Source organism: Cajanus cajan, chromosome 8 (assembly GCF_000230855.2).
Source record: "Cajanus cajan strain Asha chromosome 8, NIPB_CcT2T_4, whole genome shotgun sequence".
Classification (NCBI taxonomy): Eukaryota; Viridiplantae; Streptophyta; class Magnoliopsida; order Fabales; family Fabaceae; genus Cajanus; species Cajanus cajan.
This window is the reverse complement of record NC_138524.1, coordinates 11540644-11560266: the sequence shown is the minus strand read 5'-3', so window position 1 is coordinate 11560266 and position 19623 is coordinate 11540644. Positions and strand designations below refer to the sequence as shown.

Sequence of the window (19623 nt, the reverse complement as noted above, 5' to 3'; positions counted from 1 at the left end):
AAAAAAACATGGAAGATGAATACCGAAGATGTAGTCGTAACCTACGTTCCCAAAGCCCTAACACTAGCCTTAAAAGTTAAAACTCGATTGAGAGCATGGGTGAGTCGAGTCAAGTCTTTGTTGAAGAAACCTTTTGCGGTGGAGCTTCCCAAACTGCTTCTCTGTAAAGTGCCGCTTCTCGCACTTTTATCATTCAATCTTCCACATCAAGGTAAGGTTACCATATTCCTCACCAAATTTCACGAAACGAGACCAATTTCTTTATTTCCTTATTCAATTTCTTATCCTCTATTTTCTTTTCCACAATTTTTGCTCTTATTATGCCCTTCGCATTTTCTCAGCAACCACATCGTTGGCGCAATGTTCGGGAATATTGGATTTAGGGTTACGCCTTCTTCGAGCAGGAACTGATATTGAATTGACTATTCATAAATTCAATAATTGGCACGCGACGTGGTTGAACATGGTTGAACGAAAGCAGTTCAAGACCAAGTTATGTGTTCTGTATCAGAGAGGGCGCTGCAATCGCCATAATTGCTCCTTCGCGCATGGGAGTTCCGAGCTTCGACGATTCTCTGCCTCATATAGTGGTACAGTTTTCTACTTTGCTTGCTCATATAGTGATTTAATTTTATTGATATTATTGTTGTTATTCGTTGTTTAGTTGAGTCTATATCTTGTGAATTGAGGTTAGCGAGACCCCTTTGGGTATGTCTTGGTGTTTAGTTGATGGGTGTTGTGCTATTTGTTTGTTGGTGGTTTCGAGTAGCAGTTCCTTAGGTTCTGATTAGGAGTGTGACTTTGGAAGGGAACTGAACGGAGGACATTTTTTTCTTATTAAATTAAGAGGAACATGGTGTGGTATGCTTGGTAGATAACCATATCCCTTAAGCATGTGGTCTTCAGATGTTGGATCACTCCCTTAAATGAATTTAGTATCTCGAGAGATTAGTACTTTCTCATAAGGGATATTATAGGTTCACCAATTTTATTTTAGAGAATTATATACTGTTTATAAAATTAAACAAAATAATGGGAAATTACAATTATGTTAATCTATCATTTTATTTCTTTCCTTTTAGAAAATATCAAAATAAGGAATATTTTTTAGAAATGAAAATTTTGTCTTCTATTCCCTTTTCCTCCAAAATTTAACTGCTATGCATACTGGACAAGTGCATGGCTGGTTATAAGGTAAAAAAAACAATTCCCTAGTGAAGGAAGAAGCTTCTTTTCGATTTTGAAGGTGATGAGCTGTTTTATTTGAGTAGAACTTTATCTACTAGGAAACTGCATAGAAAAGAAAGAAATGATGGACAAATTGGTCCATTTTCCATTAGTTAGTCGTTAAATATCTTAGAGCTTTTTAAAACTGAAGGTTTTTGCATCGCAATTTATGTTTCTTGGAGTCTGCTTGGAAATTAAGGTGAGTCTTAACTATAAACACTGGATAATTATACAATACAGAAATTTTGAGAATGTTACATACTGTCTTTTAATTTATCACATCCATCCATGATCATCATTCTCCTACTCCTTGGTCATCATTTTCTTGATGATATGTCAGTACAGTTTATAGTAGTTCTTCTATTTATAAATAATCTCCTTGCCTCTATTTAATTGACTCTATCCCACCGATGTGGTAATACTAATTGTTCATATGTTACCTATTGATTTTATTTCATCCATGATCATGACCTTCTTCCAATTGTGTGGTTCTTTTCACCATCATTACTGCATGCTCATATAAGCTTGTTTACAACAACAGCTATAACTGCAAATTCACACCTATTAAATCATTCAATGAATAGTGTGATATCTTTACTAATTATAAGCGGGATTGCCCCATTTGGTATCCACATTTTTAGACAATCTTACTCTTATAACTATCCTTTTATAAATTATAATTTTTATTTATTCTTTCTGTAAATTTCACTTCATAACTGTCTGTATTTTTAATATCTACCCAGTATTATATAATTTTTATTATTTATTAATTTTTAAAAATAATTCACGGAGGCACAAAGTGCCTTTTGTACGCCAGTGCATAATAGCTGTAATTCAGTGATTAATTTGCACTTCGATTATTCAGTGGATTTTGAAGTATGACTGTTGTATGTATCGCATCGCATCTGCTTCAGTCACTTTCTAGCCTTTGTTTTCCTCCTAGGAATTTCCTCCAGTAACCCCACCCTTGAGTGCAGGGCAATGAATTAGAGCAGAGCATTTAATATTTATTTTCTAGCAAGTTTCATGTCCATCAAAGCTGTCTTCTTTTTTGTTATAATTTATTGACTATATATCCCATTTCATGCAATTTTATAGCTTTACCATTTCTGCTTTTAATACTTCCTTCCTATGCCAATATCGAGCTATGTTTCTTTTCTGAAATTTCATGTTCAAAACAATGTTGCAGAATGAAAAATTGACACAATTTTGAAGAGTTCACCATGTTTCTTCTTGCAGATATAGGTGACTTGTAGATATGTCCTTGGATTATTTGTAGCCCACTAGTCTTATGTCTTTCTTTGTTATTATATAACTTTTACCCATGTGATGTGCAGCTGTTTAAATGGATTAGAGTCCGAATTTCAATCCATATTTGTGATAACTTGCTGAACTTGCATGGAAAATTTGATTAATTATAAGAAAACAAAGCATTTCATGAAGAAAATATACTGAAAGAGAAATGTGTGAGAAAATAAATTTATAAATTATTTAGGAATGTGTTGTCACTTTCACAGCATTTCCTAACTAATTTCTTTCCCGACTTGTTTTATTGACACTGTTATTCAATATATTTAGCTGAATGCCATATTATTAAAACACTGAGATACTTATCTGATAGACTGGTCCATGTATCCATCGATTCTATGTAAGCAGATACAGAAGCTTAGATATGCAAAAAAAAAATGACATGTGGGATTAATGTCGGATTAATTTATTCAATGATAGGATGATCACAGTAACTTGTTGAGACTGTTGCATTTCCAGCAGAATGGATATTTCATTTTAGATGAGAGATTCTTCAGAAGACATTCTGCTGATTGGTTTATCTCAAAGGCGATGCTGGTGTTGTTCATGAAATTGTATTTTCTTGGCAATATTTTTTATGCTTGATTCCTTGAATCTGTGGAACTACAGTGTTACCTGAGATCATGATTAGGATTACGTGGATTGTCTGCTAGCATCATGTTTTCATCAGAAGCAAGTTCAGCAAATTTCCCAATCATTTCATTTAAAATTTCTACTGATTGAGTGTATGGAGCTTATGCTATTCCTTTTGGATGATACTTCTGGATATGATATGGCTGCATGGACACAGGCTAAATGGAATTATTAGTGGAGATGATGTCAGGAGAAATCAAATCTGATAGCTTGTTGATGGATTTGTATTTCTTAAGCTTCTTGGATATATCTCTACATTTGAGATTATATTTTATATCTTACTTCTCAACAAGTTGGGGATGTGAATGTTCATAATCCATTGCTACCTTGATTACACTTCAAAGTATAAGCTACATGCGTGGGTTTTTCTATATCTGTCATAATATGAGAGTGCTAGTTTCTATCAACGTTTTTGCTCTTACATGGGAGGCACTATTACTATTCATTATTATGTTTCTCTTGTTATTCCTGTTAATGGTAAGCTTGGTTTCATTATCATTTTATGCATTTTGTTTGTATCTTCTGGGACATTTGTTGTTTTTGATAATGGAGCTTTGTTTTTTATTTCAGGGAGGAGAGACTATTTAGGTAATGACTTGAGGGATAAACTTGACAGAAGGTTTTTATCTCCTCGAAGGTACTCACCAGCTCAAGATGCAAGAGGCCGCCAGACCATCCGTGGTCAGATACATGTTTATATTTCTTCTTGCTCCTTATTTTTAATATCACTTCTTAATTAGTTGTACCAGGGAGGTCCAGATTTTCTGTCATATGTGCTTTAATTTCCCTGATAGCAATTTTACATTTCATGTTATGAGACTGATGTCTTCAGTCTTCAAAACTTGAATGTGTCCAATCTAACCATTTTCTAGATTTTCATTGAACTTTAAGAAAGAGACATGACTTATTTTTCTCTACTATGTCTCCAATTTTCTATATGCTATGAAGTTATGCAGCTAACCTGTTTAGCTGGGCATAAATGGGAGTATGCATTTGTATGTTTTATTTCTTCATGCACAACAGCACAAGATTATGCATCTTTATGATCATACACACACACGCACACACCAAAGAGAGAGATATGCACATGCTGCTTTACCTAATGATTTTGTGCCTGTTCTCTTTCCTAATGTTCTATGAATTAATAATTGCAGAATACAGTCCTTCGAGGTCTTTGGAGAAGAAAAGGTACATTGACATGAGTTACTATTGATAATTTAGTACATATCCTTTAGTTTTATTGGCATTTATCATCTATTATTGTTCTTGAATGTAAATGTATATTAAAATATGCTATTTTTGAGGGATAAAACTGTATTATTAATTATTCTGAGAGAAAGGATTGGCATTGATTTGGGAGAGACAACCTTTGGAAAGCGAAGGGAAAATGGTGAAGGGTGGGGAGGGGGTGACTTTATGCATTGTGAATAATAGATTAGAGATAATCTGGTAAACAAGTTCAAAAGAAACATGCTGAGTATGCCAAAGGTGACTGTTTCTTTTGCCATGAATTTTTCTACTATGTAATTGTGAGTTGATGAATACGAAGTTTCCATTTTTTGCTGGCTTTTTTTGTATTAATCTTCACAATTATCCTTTATAGAAGTCACATGCTGTGGGCATGACAGCCTCCTTGTTTAAAGGTGTATTTTTATAATAAGAGATACAGGGTTAGCCAAGTTTAACATTTGGTAATATGAACTTGGAAAGGGAATTTCTTATCTTGAAATCCTATTCTCACTTTCCAGGCCTTCAATGGCTGGAATAAGCTTCTCTTGTAGCAAACTTGTATTTGTTAATATGTTATTTGATTTTGTTTCAGATCCTTATCCATATTTTAGTCTAAAATGAATATCATGAATTGCTGTTGCAGTGACAGAAGACATAGGAGAAATTTGAAAGTCTCAGATAGAGTTGAAGAAGGAAAATTGCTTCCATCTGGTTCTAGGAATTCTCTTGAGGAGCAGGTTTGGAAATTCTGTTCAATCTTTCTATTGCAAATATGTCTGGAAAATTCCCTTGTTTGTTATTTAAAATTGCATGTTTGTTTTTATACCTGGAACTGTGTGCAGCTGAAGAAAGTAGATTCAGATATCAACACTCTTAATAACCGAAAATTCCAGCTAGAGGTTAGTTTTAGTATATCTTGTAGTTGCATGTTCTCACATCATCCATGTGTTGTCTTTGTTAATTTGTCTGTTAAAAACATTGGTTATCTATTGCTTTGCGACTATTTTTTTCACAAGTGTACTGTGGACTTCCAAATCATTACCGAAGGGATTGTACCGAAACTAATTCCTTGATTTTGTCACATAATGATGCTTCTGACTTTTTAAGGATTTAACTAAGTTTTAGTTTTTAATATGTTCAGTTTTGTACTTTAAAATCAGAAGGTGTCTCAGCTTGTCATTTCTTGGTGGCAATAACTACCATTTGTTAATTAATGATCTTAGTGGCTTTTGGTGTATATCCTCTCTCACTCTATCTGTTTAGTGTGTTTTAAGCATAAGTTTTTATTTTTCTCTTGACTCCTGTAGGCTGTAGTGTAAATATATGCGCAGACTGTAAATATGTTATAGTTCTTTAAATAATGATACTTTAAAGCAGTATTGTAGTAGTTGTCCAGCTGCTATTTTTCAATATACAAAATATATGAAATATGATTTTCAAACAAATCTTTGTTTTTAGGTTTGATTCTGGTACTTCTTATCAAAGTATTGTTTCATATGATGTCTTGATAATATTAATGAAATTCACCTTCCAATCTGCTTCCCTAAATTAAATGGGGAAAAAATCCACCTTTTCTTGAGTTAATGCTAATTATGCTGTTGGAGATGCAATTGAATTCAAATCATGCTTTCTGATTTTTGATGTACAAATGCATATTTTTGTAGGTCTACCTTGATGAGAGTGTTCAAGAAGTGGATAGCCTTAATTCTAGAATTCAGGAACTTGAAGCTCAATTATGCCAAGAGGATGATGAGTGCAAAAGGTACTGGAATGTGTAGATATGCATATATTGATAATTTGTGTTAACGGTTATACCTTTCCATTACCTTTTGCATTTCTTGATAATGATATTCCCTTTCTCGGCATTTCTTTTTTCTTTATGCTCTCGGAAAATTCAGAATTACTTCAAGAATAAGGAAATTTGTTAGGGTGCACAATCATACGTCAAAGTTACAAGATGAACTGAAGAGGCAAGTTGCATTTTCTTTTTCCAATTTACTTTGCTTTGCAGACTTGTAGTATGCTTTAATGATTTTTGATGTATTTCCTTTCCCTTTATGTGTGTGTGTATTGAGGCATGACATTGTATTCAATTTTTTTGTTTCATCATTTTATGTATAGATCACAAGTCCGACTTCAAAGGTTTGGAGATCAGCTTGTCTCAGATATTTCTAGAATTGGTGCTAATGAAGAAGATTTAAGCATTGATATTGTAAGCAATGGTGAAAATACTAGTCTTTATCCAATCGTCAAACATAATGTGGAGCACAATGATGCATCTTCCCACAGAAAAAAGCTGCACATTGAACGAGATGTTGTGGAAGAGTTAAAACAAGGTAGTAGTTATGGAAAATATAGCGATGTTAGTTTTTGTTAACTGTTTCTGAATTCCAGAAATGTTATATTTGCTAAACAAAACATTAGGAGTCTCAAAATCAAAACTGAAAACATCTTTCAACTGTGTGTCGGGATGGCTATTTTCTTACAATCTATAACCAAGTATCTGTGACCTTTTTTATATTGTGAAGAATAATGTGGAGTTGACCACGAGCTTTTAAGGATGTTATTCAATGGTGTCATTTATAAATTGAAAAGTTTCATCCGGTCCTAGTGTGCTTGTTTCCTTTTAATATTCAAAAGAGCACAAATGTATGTGTGTATAGCATGTCCTAGTTCAGTTTTATTACATTAGTAGTGAATATTGTATTTTTGTTGGCTTTATGCTAAAGATGTGGCGTACTGCTTGTTACTGTAATTGATTGCCAAAATCACATGTTCATAATTTTGTCATTGATTTTGATTGTCTTGTGAAATGAATGGACCTGATAATTAAATTTGGATACTATTTTGATCATTAGCTTGCATTTCACATTCCTATAATTTCATATGGAGACAAGGACATTTGCTGTCAATTGTTGTAAATTTATTGCTGTGTTTTGCTCTGCAAATATGTTTCATTATTTTTTTTAATATGTTCACCAGTCTGCCGTTGTAACTGCAATTTTGTTATTCATGTCATTTGTAATGCACATGCAGATAGATCAAAAGATGGGCATTTGGCTGAAACAGCTAGAACTAGGAAGCGTTCTCGCTGGAATGTATCAGATCAATTGATTGATGAGTCCCTGGGAACCCCAGACAACGGAACTGAAGTTACTAGACCTCTAGATTCTGAAGGCAAGCACAAGAGAGGAGTAAGGAATTCTTCTAACAACATTTTTTCGGAAAACATACAAATTCAATTAATTCCATTATAGTTCTGCCACTACTGATACAATAAAAAATAAAGGTTATTTTAGTGCGTTGCATTTTTCATGGTTTTCTCTTCTGTCGGTGCCCTTTTTTTATTTCATACATCAAGTAGGTTATCTTATTATGCCTTGAATAAGATTTTTGAAATTGAATATTGTCATTAAAAATGACCTTTTCATTCTTCACCATCAATATGCAGTTGAAACAACCCAGGATTGAAGTGCCGTCAACCAGCATGGCCGCTCATGTGGTTGATGAGGACGTTGATATCGAACTTAATGATGGAACTGACATTGATGAAACTGCAAATAAGGTAAATGAGAATGGAGTGGCATATAAGGTGAAGAGTGCGCCACTTATGCTTCCCCCAGCTTTGATACCTCGTAGCAATTATTCACAGGTTAGTTCTTCTCGGGTGCATATTTTACATCCTTAAAGCACTTTGTAACAAACATTTTTAAGAAGGCACTTTAATTTCACGTGCAGTATGAGGGTAACGACGAGAATGTTGATGTGGATGGTTGATGAAGAGGCAGCAAGGGCACATGTGGTTTAGTCTAATTGATATTGGCTACTTCTAACTTTGTTTTGGTGTCTCGAAGGTAGTTGTCAAAAGGGTCAATATCTTGATCAGGAGTATTTGAAAATAGATGATAGTATGCAAGATAGTGGAACAAAAAACAAGACTTTCATTGGATCTATGGATACATTTTATATTGGTGTTTATAAATTTGAAAATATGCATACATACCATATTTATGGTTGTGGTGCTGAAGCTGATTATTTTCTGTTGGATTTCTTTATATGATTATAAATTCAATCCTCCATTGTCGACTTTCTTTTTTTGGTTTTACAGATCTAGTTATTGAATTTTTTTTTTTAAGTACCGCATCTTTAACATGCGATGTTCTACATCCCAGTTGTTTTTATTTTTTTTGGTCTTGTCATTCTGGTTCTCCATATCCAAAGAGACCGTTGAGAATTTTCGGTGATGAAATTTACATGCCAAGAGACCCTTTTCATTATTAAGGTTTTAGGGTTTGAGGCTTTGAGCGGTGTGAACTCTTGCTTCCAATTTATCTTTACAGGGGCAATGTAAGGGATGAAGCTGATGCAAGGAGATCCAATATTTGTTTTAATATCTTTTGGTGAAAAAAATCTAGGGCCTGTTTGATTTGATATAAAAAAGGTGGTTTCATACTTGATTTAAGAAAGATTACGAGATAACCCGTTTCATATTCAATTACATGTATTTCATCATGTAATGTGTTTATATTGTTCTAAAAATGTGTTCCTATTTTGAAATTAATGTTGCCATGTGCCTTGAAAAGACGCTAATATATATCACTTTTGTGTTGTGCTATTCATAGTCTTATTAAAATGAAGATGCAAAATTTAGTTCTAGTTTTAAAAGTAATAAATTTTGACTCTTCAAATTTTTTAGAATCAAAATTTAAAAATTAACGAATGTCAATTTGATAATATGATCATGATTTTGTATTTTTATAAATAGGAGAATTAAATGTCTTTATTTTCAAATAAGGATCAAAAGTACATATCAATAAAAATTGAAAGATTCAAATACAATTTAGTAAAAAAAATCACATATAACTCAGATTTTGTCTAGTTAAGAAAAAGCATTTCAAAAAAAAAAAAGAAAAAAGATTTCTATTAGTTAATGGCACACGTTTACACTTTTGGAATCAATTTGATAGCACTCCTCCTTGATTTATGTTCATCTCATCTGTAATTAATTTGTAAACAGAAATAGCATTACCTAATTATTGCTTTTTGCAATAAACAGACAAATTAATATTAAAATATGAATAAAAAAGGTGCTGGTATTGGAGAGAGAAAAAAAATGACTGAAATTTTTAGTTTTTATTTTTATTTTACAACAAAAGCAATTAAGTTATAACTCAGATTTGTGTAACCTACTCAAATTTTTTATTAACAAATTTATAGCGAGTTAGATTTTGATAAGAGAAAATCAGCAATATATTAAATAATATAAAGTAATTTTATACGTCATTTAACAACAAATAATTATTTATAGTAAATTATTAACTTTTATTGTAAGCAAGTAAAATCATATTTGATTAATTTATAGTTTGAAATTATTTTAAACTGTTAGTATATTATTATTAAATTTTTTATAAAATAATTTATTTTCTATGAATTGTGAATGCAAAAATTAAATTATTATTTTATTAAAAATTGAATATAATTTTAAAATAATTATTAGAATTTAATTTTTTTTTTTTGAGGGGATTAGAATTTAATTTTTATGTATTGTCAATATAATTTTTTTTATATGACTAAGCAACAAAAATCATTGTTAATATAACTTTCAAAATAGTTGTTATAAAAGTCTAATAAATTTAAAATTTAATAATTGAATAACAATAACTTGTGGGAGAGAGGGGTCCACATTCCAACGCACACACACTATTCCCATTTCTCACTTTCACTGCATTCCTTCATGCTTCATCGGCTTATGGCTCACCTGGTCACTCGCACTCAACTCGCCCGAGTCACGCTGCTCATTCATCGCCACAAACCTTTCCTCACAACAATTTCCTCTCTCTCTCAATTCTCCACCAAAACCAGAGCCTGGACGGCTTCCAATCGCCGTCCGCCGACGCTCCCGGATGAGCTCTCCCGAAACGTGGTGTTCCTGTCGTGCAAGTCCGCCGCCAAAGGCGGCCTTTGCCACGTCTACTTGGTCGGCGTCACTCACCTGTCCGAGGTATTCGTTCGGTTCATCATGCATTGCACTGTGTTCAACCGGAACGAAAAATTAGTGTTTCTTTTTCTGTATTCATTTCAATTGGAATTGTTGTTGTGTCATTTTCGAAACGATGCATAGCCGTGTTTTGTCTTCAGTTGTTGTAATAATAAGTAGAGTTGGGGAATTGTAAAAGAGTTTAAAGTTTACGCTGAATTCTTGTTGCAGGAATCAACCAGACAAGTTCAAGCTATAGTGAAATTTCTGAAACCGCAGGTTTTATTTCTGTTTTGAACTCAGTAACACTTGGTTTTGTGAATCGATGATTCTCGTGATTGATTGTTTGTTCTTGATTTCATGACGTGCCTTCCTGGTTTTGTGGATTTTAAATGTTGAAACTCTATGGCTGGTCTTTGTTTGGTGCAGGTTGTCTTCCTAGAATTGTGCGAGAGTCGGGTGGGACTGCTTGCCCTTAAGAATCTTAAGGTTTCTATCCTTTAACTTGGTGCTTTTCTAATTATTGTATCGTTTGTCGGGAGTACCAGCCTCCGCCCCGCCCCCCTCTTTTGAACTGTTTTGTTCGAATTTGTAATTTATGTGCATAAGAGTATAACACATATGAGGAAATAAATTACACTTAGAGAATATCAGTATTCTTCTTTTCCAATTAGTTTCAGATGAGTGGACAGTTGGAAAGATAAAGTATCATATGGCTGAATACTTGCATGGCTTACTGGTGTTTTAACATCACACACAGAGGCTCGTTTACCTTGATTATTTAAACCTTTTATCTGTCAACTTATGAGTAATTTAATTTTCCTTTTACATGAAGGAGAAAATAATCATCTCTTTTAGTTTTAGCCATAAAATGATAATCGTAATTATTGTTGTCTAATGGCCTAGATGTTTTATTCAAACTTAGCATCAGCTATTTTCCTTGATTCCGTCATTACTTTTGGTTCTCATCCAGTTATCTGTTTTTTGTATGTTTATTTATTTTTTGCCTTCTTCCAGGTACCCACTACGGACGAAATGATTACAATGTTGAAGAAAAAACATAATATGTTTGAAGTAATTTATAGTTGTGTCCAAGCCGAGGCAGGTTTCTTTTTTCGAGAATCATATGTATCATCCTTATTTGATTTTCAATTATTAATATTTTCCCTTTTCTTATTTATTAATGCTATACTTATCTTATACCCTCCTTTTTCTCTCCTTAAAATTCTGACAGGTTGCTAGTAAGCGTGGGGTCATTCCTGGCTCTGAGTTTCGTGTGGCATATGAAGAAGCCATCAAGTATGGCGGCAGAGTAACACTTGGTGATCGCCCTATACAGGTTGGATGAGATTTTCTTTTCAAAGCATTGGAGATATATTGGATTGTACTAAATTAGTTTAATTCATGTAATTTTTATTTTCAACATTTACTATTTTAATATGTATGCTTTTTACTTGGTTTACTTGATGTTGAACCTTTTTGTTTGGGTTCTGATTTTGGTTGAGACAGATTACTTTGAGGAGAACATGGAGCAAGATGCCACTTTGGCATAAGACAAAATTGTTATGCTTTTTATTTTCTCTACCAGTTATTTTACCCATATCTCATGTTCTTAATAAGATGGTAAATTTCACAATCCTCATTCGCTAGTGATAAGTATGAATTGATTGTGTTTGTGAAGTTATCGTCTACATCCTAACTTGGGTTTGCTTTCTTTAGCTGAAGAAAAATGATGATAGTGACAGGCCAAATCTTCTTATTCGGGTAGCGAGTAAGGAGTTTCCAACTTTAATGGAGACTGTGGTGCATGAACGAGATCGGTAAGTCCAAGCACTTAGTTCAATTTGCAGTTTCATTTATTACTTCTGTTACCCAACAACTGCTTCCCTTATCCTTTAAAGAAAGCTTTGCTTAACACTTGTCACCCCAGTATGTTTCCTTCTAGGAGAGGGGTCCTGGTTGGAGGTTGGATATGTTTCTGGTCCTTACTTCTGATTATCTAAATCCAAATATCATGGAGGCTTGGACTTCTTACTCTGAGTGCATTCTTTATTTTAGAGCATATCATATGGAAAAACCTTTGAATTGATCGTACTGAGCAGATATCTTTTGTTTTTGGGTTGTGGAGGGGGGATATTGGGTCAGTTTGTTTAAACATACAAAAAGTAATTATAAAATAACGCATTTTGAAAAAGTAATTTTTTAATAACAAATAGAAGTTGCTTCTTAAAAAGAAACAGAAAACTGTTTATTTTTAAATTAAGTAGTTTAGACAACCACATAAAAAAATGCTTTTTTTTTTTTTTCAAGAAGTGTTTCCTTTTAGAAAAAAGTTTAAACTAATTGGTACATCATCTAGTTATGCCTTTTGACTAGTATACATGCATTGGTTGAGCTAAAGGACAAAAATATTAAATTAATGTCTTGGATAGGCTGTGCATTAGAAATGAAAAATAAAATAAATATTGGTAAATTTTATATTTTGAAGAAATTTAAAAGGGCGCTACTTGTCATCAGAGCATTTTGGGACATTAAATGAAATAGCTTATTTTCATATGGATGTGCAGTATATTGTAGTCTTTAGCATCATGAGGAACAAGCAATTCTCCAAAAAAAATATTTTCATTTTTTCTGATTTTAGTATATGTGGTGGTCTTGTTTGAATAAATTTATCCATAAATATTTGTAGAAGAAAAAAAATAAGTAGTTAAAATACATTTGAATTTGTCCTATAAAAATCGACTTATGCACCTTAGTTTCTAAAGAAGTTAAATGAGAGTTTTTTTTGATAAAAGTTAAGTATATATGTTGATTTTAGTTTATGGGAGAAACTCAATTTATTTTACCTTATTTTCTTCTAGAAGTGTTCACAGATTGGTTTACTCAATAAACCCTATGTATATCAATGAAAAGATTAGTGCATGCGCTTTTCCTCTATTACTTATGCTTAGAAGTGGTCGTATGATATTGAAGAACATGTTGCAACTTGAATAAAATGAAAACTGGCCATAGTTGACTAAAATAGAAGCCTCTGCCTTCTGCTGATGTTGAGGATGCTGATGCTAATCTAGTAACTATCTTTGGTATGTCATTATTCCTTTTGATAACTAGAGCGTCCTGGTAACTTCCATTATTCTACTGTCTCTGACCCCTTATATCCGGTTAAAACTAGACCATTTGGAGAGACTGTTAATGATTTTATAATACTACTTCAAAGGGTAGCATCGAGGGTGCCTTTGCTTTGTCAAGACTTTTTCTACAATTATGTACATATATATTGAGTTTATAAATTCTACATGATTTGACTTATGTTGCGTCTATCCAGGTATATGGCCACCACATTATTACAAGTGGCAAGTCGAAATAGCTTAGTTGTAGCTGTTGTTGGAAAGGGGCATCTACAGGGAATAAAGAAGCATTGGAAGAAAACTGTTTGGGTGTGTGAACATTTAGTTTTTTCTATTATATAAAATGGAATTTAGAAGTATTTTAGCAAAAAAAAAAAAAAACAAAAGGGGATCATTCAGAGCTACTACTTTACCGGTTCTTATTATTTTATTACTGTCTCAGATTTTCTTACCTTAATATTCACCTTACTGTTTTTCCGATGAAGGAGGATCTCATGTCAGTTCCATCTCCCAAACCAGCTGTATCTGCAATAAGAATCTTAACATCTGTCGGTGTTGCCGTGGCTGGGGTGGCTATAGTATCAGGCATCTATATTTCATGGAAGAAATGACTTTCTGGCATCCACAGGAACGTTTATCTAGGAATTGAAATATGTATCAGTTGAGTCAATCATCATCAAAGTTGATGGATAAGCGATTTAATCTTCTTTTTTTTTTCTTTTTTTAATGTCTCAAGAATTAAAATTTTCTTTTTAAATTTTTCCATGGAAATATTAGTGAAATCTTGGTCACTTAAACACTAAAGTGTTGCATATATATATACTCATTCCGATAGTTTTAACTGGATTCGCAAGAGGGATTGAAAATTTTGCAATTATAATTTCTTACTCGTGTTAGCGTATTTTATTGTTTAGAATAAAATCAAAAAGTGATCCCAAAACATCGCGAAGTATACAAATGGAAAAGAGATATCCCTACTCAATTCATCCTCAATCCACTAAAAAAGGGATTGGGTTAGGTTAACTGATCAGATACCTTTATATAATGGTATTTAGAAGAGTTTATGAAAATATATTTAGTTTATTTTTACTAGTAGAAAAAATAAGTTTTTTGTGCCTTAAAAAGTTAAAAAAATTAAAGAAAGATAATATTAGAGTGGTTGTGGGTTTTCTTTAGGGTTTAATGGTCCACTAAAAAGGAGAGGTCAAAATTAGTTATATCATCTAATATTTCCCTTATAATAAGTATGTATATAGAAGATAAGTGTTTCATTAGTTTGTAAATTTTATAAATCTAATGTGTTTATCTTTGAATCTCAACAAGGTACGGCATAAAATTTTGTCTATTTATTTTATTTTTTCTAATATAGCACTCATAAGAATTGTATGTAAAGGTCCTATTATATAAAATTGTCTGGTTGAGATCTCTTAATTATTTTTCTATCATTTGAGAAATAGGTTAATGTCATGTCAGTGATTATCTCTTTTGAATTATATGTTTGTGATGAAAATTATAATTGAATTTGATATAAAGAGTTTTACAATAACTTATGTGATATATTCAATAACTCATGTAGATTAATGGAGCTAGATCTATAGGCAGTAAAAAAGAGAGACTGCATTATTGCATTTACCACTTGCATTCATTCATCCATTCATGTTTCAATACCTTATGGCTCATGTTACTTAACCCACTCGTCTCATTTCCAAACCTCAACAACTTTTTCTTCTCCATCCCAACTCTCAACTGCATTTACCTTATGCATTTATACATTTGGAGAAAGGCATTCACTCATTTGTAATAATCAATATTCTTAAGTTCAAAGAGTTAGGTGGAAAAAATCGGATGGTGGGAGGTGGGGAAGAGAGCTCTCCGTTCTCGATTCTCCTATATCTGGATTCTTTAGAACCACGAGAATCCTTAATTAGAATGAAATTCCAACTTAGCACCTTTTAATTGAGATTTTGAGAAGAGTTGCTCTTTAGAGAGCCCACTACGATGAAAGTTGTAAGTTGTGTTTGAGGGGAGTTATTATTTATCATTGACCTTACGGTAGAATCAATTGAGGCCTTAGAGACAATGGCTTGTCCTATGGCGAATGTTGAACCTTACAGCATTTTAATCTTTTTGAGATGACAGGAGAATCAAGATTTCATTTCTTTGACTCTTCCTTTTACTCATTCCACCTTTTGTGGTGACAAGGATTTAAGAGAATATTTTTCTATCACAATATTTCATGTTAATGGGTATATATATAACCCCTTAAAACTACAACTCCCATCAAATAATAGTTATCTATAGAAATTTCTTCATTTAACCCGTTTAAAATTTATCTTAATTATTTATATTTTAGTCCATTAATAAGTCATTGTTGATCAAAATCAATTAAAGCTCTTATTTGATAATTACAAATGTAAATGTATGTATTTGTATAAGCCTCTTGGTGTTAAGAGTGCAACCTGTAATTTGTCTTGTATGTTTTTGCTTTGTGTGTATTTAACTTTGTACTTAGGTGCTAAATCATTAGTTAGTTTGTTAATCTTCATATAAGTTAATGATTGATGATTTAAATTAATAATTTTGAAATATAAAAATAATTTGAAAAAGATCTAGAGTGAAAAATCAAAGTATTAACTTTTAAGTCAAAATAATTGATTATCTTTAGCTTTAATCAATTATTTATCCTATTTTCAAGTAATATGAAAATAATTGTAGAAATAATTGATTATCTGACAAAATAATCAATTATTTCATACTGAATTTATGGAATAATCGATTTTTCATCAAAATAATTGATTAAATTGTTCTTAGTGAGTTCTCAAATTTGCGAAGAACAAAGTCATCGATTATTCATCAAAATAATTAATTATTTCATAAAAAAACTCTATATAACGTTTTTCATTTTTAGAACTTAAAAGAACTAATATTTTATGTTCTCTAAACAACTGAGAGAGCTTCTGAGTTAAGTTTTCTTAATAAAAGAGATGTGTTATCCTTTATGAGTTCTTCTATCATGAATCAAGAGAATTGAATCATCATCATCATCAATCTACATGGAGAGTTTGGACTTAATGGTTTAGTTTTTCACCTATTCAATTTGTTCTGTACATCAGGTGATATCTTTCTGAATTATTTCTTTGTTATTGAGTAGGTTTCTTAAGGTAGAAATGTTTCTTATAGTGGATATCTACAAGGGTTACTTCCTGAGATTCAAAAAGTGGGTTTCTTTAATTTTTTTTAAAGTGAATTGCATGTGATTTATGATTGTAAACCTCTATATATTAAGGATTAGTGGAATACTCAATCGAGTTGATTGAGGAATGGATGTAGGTCATAATGATGGTGGTTGAACCAATATAAATCTTTGTGCAAGTTTATCTTATCCTTACTTGAATTTTACTTGCTTGTTTAATTTGAATACATGCTCATTAATATATGTATTGTATCAAAAACATAGGATGTAGGGTATATTGATTTAGACTTGCATGGTTTAATCTTCAATGCACTTATTCCAATAAGGTTAAGATCAATTGATTAATTTGAAAATATTAAGAAAAGTTTTTATCTGAGATAGGTTTTAATAAGAATTTTTTTTATAAATCTAATTCAACTCCCACCTCTTGGATTAGCCAACTTTTCTAACTATCACATGTCTCTGACATGAGACATTAAAACCTTACATTCTCTCACTTGATTTCACCAAGCGCCACTCTATTCACGCCCAACATGATCTTGATAACGAGTGTTCTTTTGTTATTCTTGTGCCTAAACTCGACATGGATTAGCTTGTGTTGGGCATCAATTTTATTATGTGGAATGTTTGGTTCATGTTATCTATCTTTTTTTGAGGGTTTGAACATCAACTTTCACCTTTGGATGAGTTTGATGGTCTTTGAAGTGTTACTAGTGTATCATTTATCATCTTGAAGCTTCTTCTTGGGTCTCCATTTTTTGTGAATCACTTTATTTTTTTTTTTTTTTTTTTGTGTTCTTTGTGACAATGAAGAGCTAATTTCATCCTTGTTGGGGCTAAATGTAACTAACCAAATTCATGTAACTTATATTTATTGTTGTTATTATTATTGTTATTATTATTTATTATTATTATTATTATTATTATTATATATGTCTTTCCATTTTAATGTTAATATTTTGTTTCCACTTTTAATACTTATTGTGGAGTGATTAACCATAGCTTGATATTTGATTTATTAGGTATTGAAAAATATCTTTTGTAATCTTAAATTAGAACAAAATACTTAATGAAGTTTTTGTAATCTTAAATTAGAAAAAAAATACTTAATGAAGTTTATATTTAGGAATAGAACATGACTTATTAGTTTTCTTAAACAATTTTTTATCAATGCAAGTTTTTTTATTAAGTATTCAAGAGATTGATTCTTAATAGAGAAACTTAGAGTCTTTCTTCTAAGGAATTTGGGTTTGAGTAAACTAGTGATTTAATATTAACATTAAATGTGAAAGAAGGTTTTAATGTTTTAAATGCATGAGAGTGAGATTCGGTGAATTTGAATCACAACATTAACATATCATATCATTTCTCTTCGAAATTGCCTTCTAAGTATTTGAAAAATACCAAAAAGAACTAATGTCAATTAATGGAATATTCTTTTATAAACTAATGTCAATTAATGGAATATCCTTTAGTCTAAATTAGTTATTGAATGAATTTTTTATCGTGTATTACACAAGTTTTTTAGGAGACGATATCTACTTATGATCAATTATTTGTGTGACTTTAGTGCATTTGCCAAAATCACCTAATAACTCCTTCTCAAAGGGCAGGTCACAACTACTGGGATAAGAGACTTAGTTAGAAAGTTGATTAATTCAATTAATGATATTAAAATTGTCAATTTAAACTATTTTTTCAAAATTATTTATAATATTTTTAAAATTAACTATTTCTCATTCTAGTTTTTTTTCCACCAAAATAATCAATTTAAAAGTGCCCGCATCTGCTTCAGTCACTTTCTAGCCTTTGTTTTCCTCCTAGGAATTTCCTCTAGTAACCCCACCCTTGAGTGCATGGCAATGAATTAGAGCAGAGCATTTAATATTTATTTTCTAGCAAATTTCTTGTCCATCAAAGCTGTCTTCTTTTTTGTTATAATTTATTGACTATATCCCATTTCATGCAATTTTATAGCTTTACCATTTCTGTTTTTAACACTTCCTTCCTATGCCAATATCGAGCTATGTTTCTTTTCTGAAATTCCGTGTTCAAAACAATGTTGCAGAATGAAAAATTGACACAATTTTGAAGAGTTCGCCATGTTTCTTCTTGCAGATATAGGTGACTTGTAGATATGTCCTTGGATTATTTGTAGCCCACTAGTCTTATGTCTTTCTTTGTTATCATATAACTTTTACCCATGTCATGTGCAGCTGTTTAAATGGATTAGAGTCTGAATTTCAATCCATATTTGTGATATCATGCTCAACTTGCATGGAAAATTTGATTAATTATAAGAAAACAAAGCATTTCATGAAGAAAATATACTGAAAGAGAAATGTGTGAGAAAATAAATTTATAAATTGTTTAGGGATGTGTTGTCACTTTCACATCATTTCCTAACTATTTTCTTACACTCCCGACTTGTTTTATTGACACTGTTATTCAATATATTTAGCTGAATGCCATATTATTAAAACACTGAGATACTTATCTGATAGACTGGTCCATATATCCATCGATTCTATGTAAGCACTAAGCAGATACAGAAGCGCTTAGATATGCAAAAACAAATGGCATGTGGGATTAATGTCAGATTAATTTATTCAATGATAGGATGATCACAGTAACTAGTTGAGACTGTTGCATTTCCAGCAGAATGGATATTTCATTTTAGATGAGAGATTCTTCAGAAGACATTCTGCTGATTGGTTTATCTCAAAGGCGATGCTGGTGTTGTTCATGAAATTGTATTTTCTTGGCAATATTTTTTATGCTTGATTCCTTGAATCTGTGGAACTACAGTGTTACCTGAGATCATGATTAGGATTACGTGGATTGTCTGCTAGCATCATGTTTTCATCAGAAGCAAGTTCAGCAAATTTCCCAATCATTTCATTTAAAATTTCTACTGATTCAGTGTA

The 19623-nt window shown here is 31.8% G+C and overlaps 2 protein-coding genes across 4 annotated transcripts; both read left to right on the top strand.

The window, feature by feature from the left end:
- Positions 1-8484, top strand: LOC109812761 (Zinc finger C-x8-C-x5-C-x3-H type family protein). Of its 2 annotated transcripts, none has more exons than XM_020376803.3 (12): positions 1-211; positions 342-590; positions 3739-3849; positions 4323-4356; positions 5042-5135; positions 5241-5297; positions 6063-6160; positions 6297-6368; positions 6520-6734; positions 7435-7592; positions 7850-8050; positions 8137-8484. In XM_020376803.3, the coding sequence occupies exons 1-12, from the start codon at positions 16-18 to the stop codon at positions 8173-8175; spliced, it is 1524 nt and encodes a 507-aa protein (XP_020232392.2). In that variant the 5' UTR covers positions 1-15; the 3' UTR covers positions 8176-8484. The 2 variants fall into 2 exon arrangements, with proteins under 2 accessions (XP_020232392.2, XP_029130102.1); XM_029274269.2 differs by lacking the exon at positions 1-211 and adding an exon at positions 2956-3645 and having other exon boundaries at positions 450-590.
- Positions 8485-10067: 1583 nt separating this feature from the next.
- LOC109812769 (uncharacterized) lies at positions 10068-19551 on the top strand. Of its 2 annotated transcripts, XM_020376813.3 has the most exons (9): positions 10070-10399; positions 10607-10654; positions 10805-10864; positions 11393-11476; positions 11610-11714; positions 11885-11998; positions 12095-12195; positions 13701-13812; positions 13989-19551. In XM_020376813.3, exons 1-9 carry the CDS (start codon positions 10133-10135, stop codon positions 14112-14114), a joined length of 1017 nt encoding a protein of 338 aa, XP_020232402.1. In that variant the 5' UTR covers positions 10070-10132; the 3' UTR covers positions 14115-19551. The 2 variants fall into 2 exon arrangements, with proteins under 2 accessions (XP_020232403.1, XP_020232402.1); XM_020376814.3 differs by lacking the exon at positions 11885-11998 and having other exon boundaries at positions 10068-10399.
- The last annotated feature ends 72 nt before the right edge of the window (positions 19552-19623 follow it).

Excerpts from the sequence above, each read along its gene's own strand:
- LOC109812761 (XM_020376803.3), top strand. The coding sequence starts at position 16 with ATGAATACCGAAGATGTAGTCGTAACCTACGTTCCCAAAGCCCTAACA. Across the intron at positions 591-3,738 it reads ATTCTCTGCCTCATATAGTG|GGAGGAGAGACTATTTAGGT; the intron begins GTACAGTTTTCT and ends TTTTTATTTCAG. Across the intron at positions 6,161-6,296 it reads GAGGATGATGAGTGCAAAAG|AATTACTTCAAGAATAAGGA; the intron begins GTACTGGAATGT and ends CGGAAAATTCAG.
- LOC109812769 (XM_020376813.3), top strand. The coding sequence starts at position 10,133 with ATGCTTCATCGGCTTATGGCTCACCTGGTCACTCGCACTCAACTCGCC. Across the intron at positions 10,400-10,606 it reads GCGTCACTCACCTGTCCGAG|GAATCAACCAGACAAGTTCA; the intron begins GTATTCGTTCGG and ends TTCTTGTTGCAG. Across the intron at positions 10,655-10,804 it reads TGAAATTTCTGAAACCGCAG|GTTGTCTTCCTAGAATTGTG; the intron begins GTTTTATTTCTG and ends TGTTTGGTGCAG.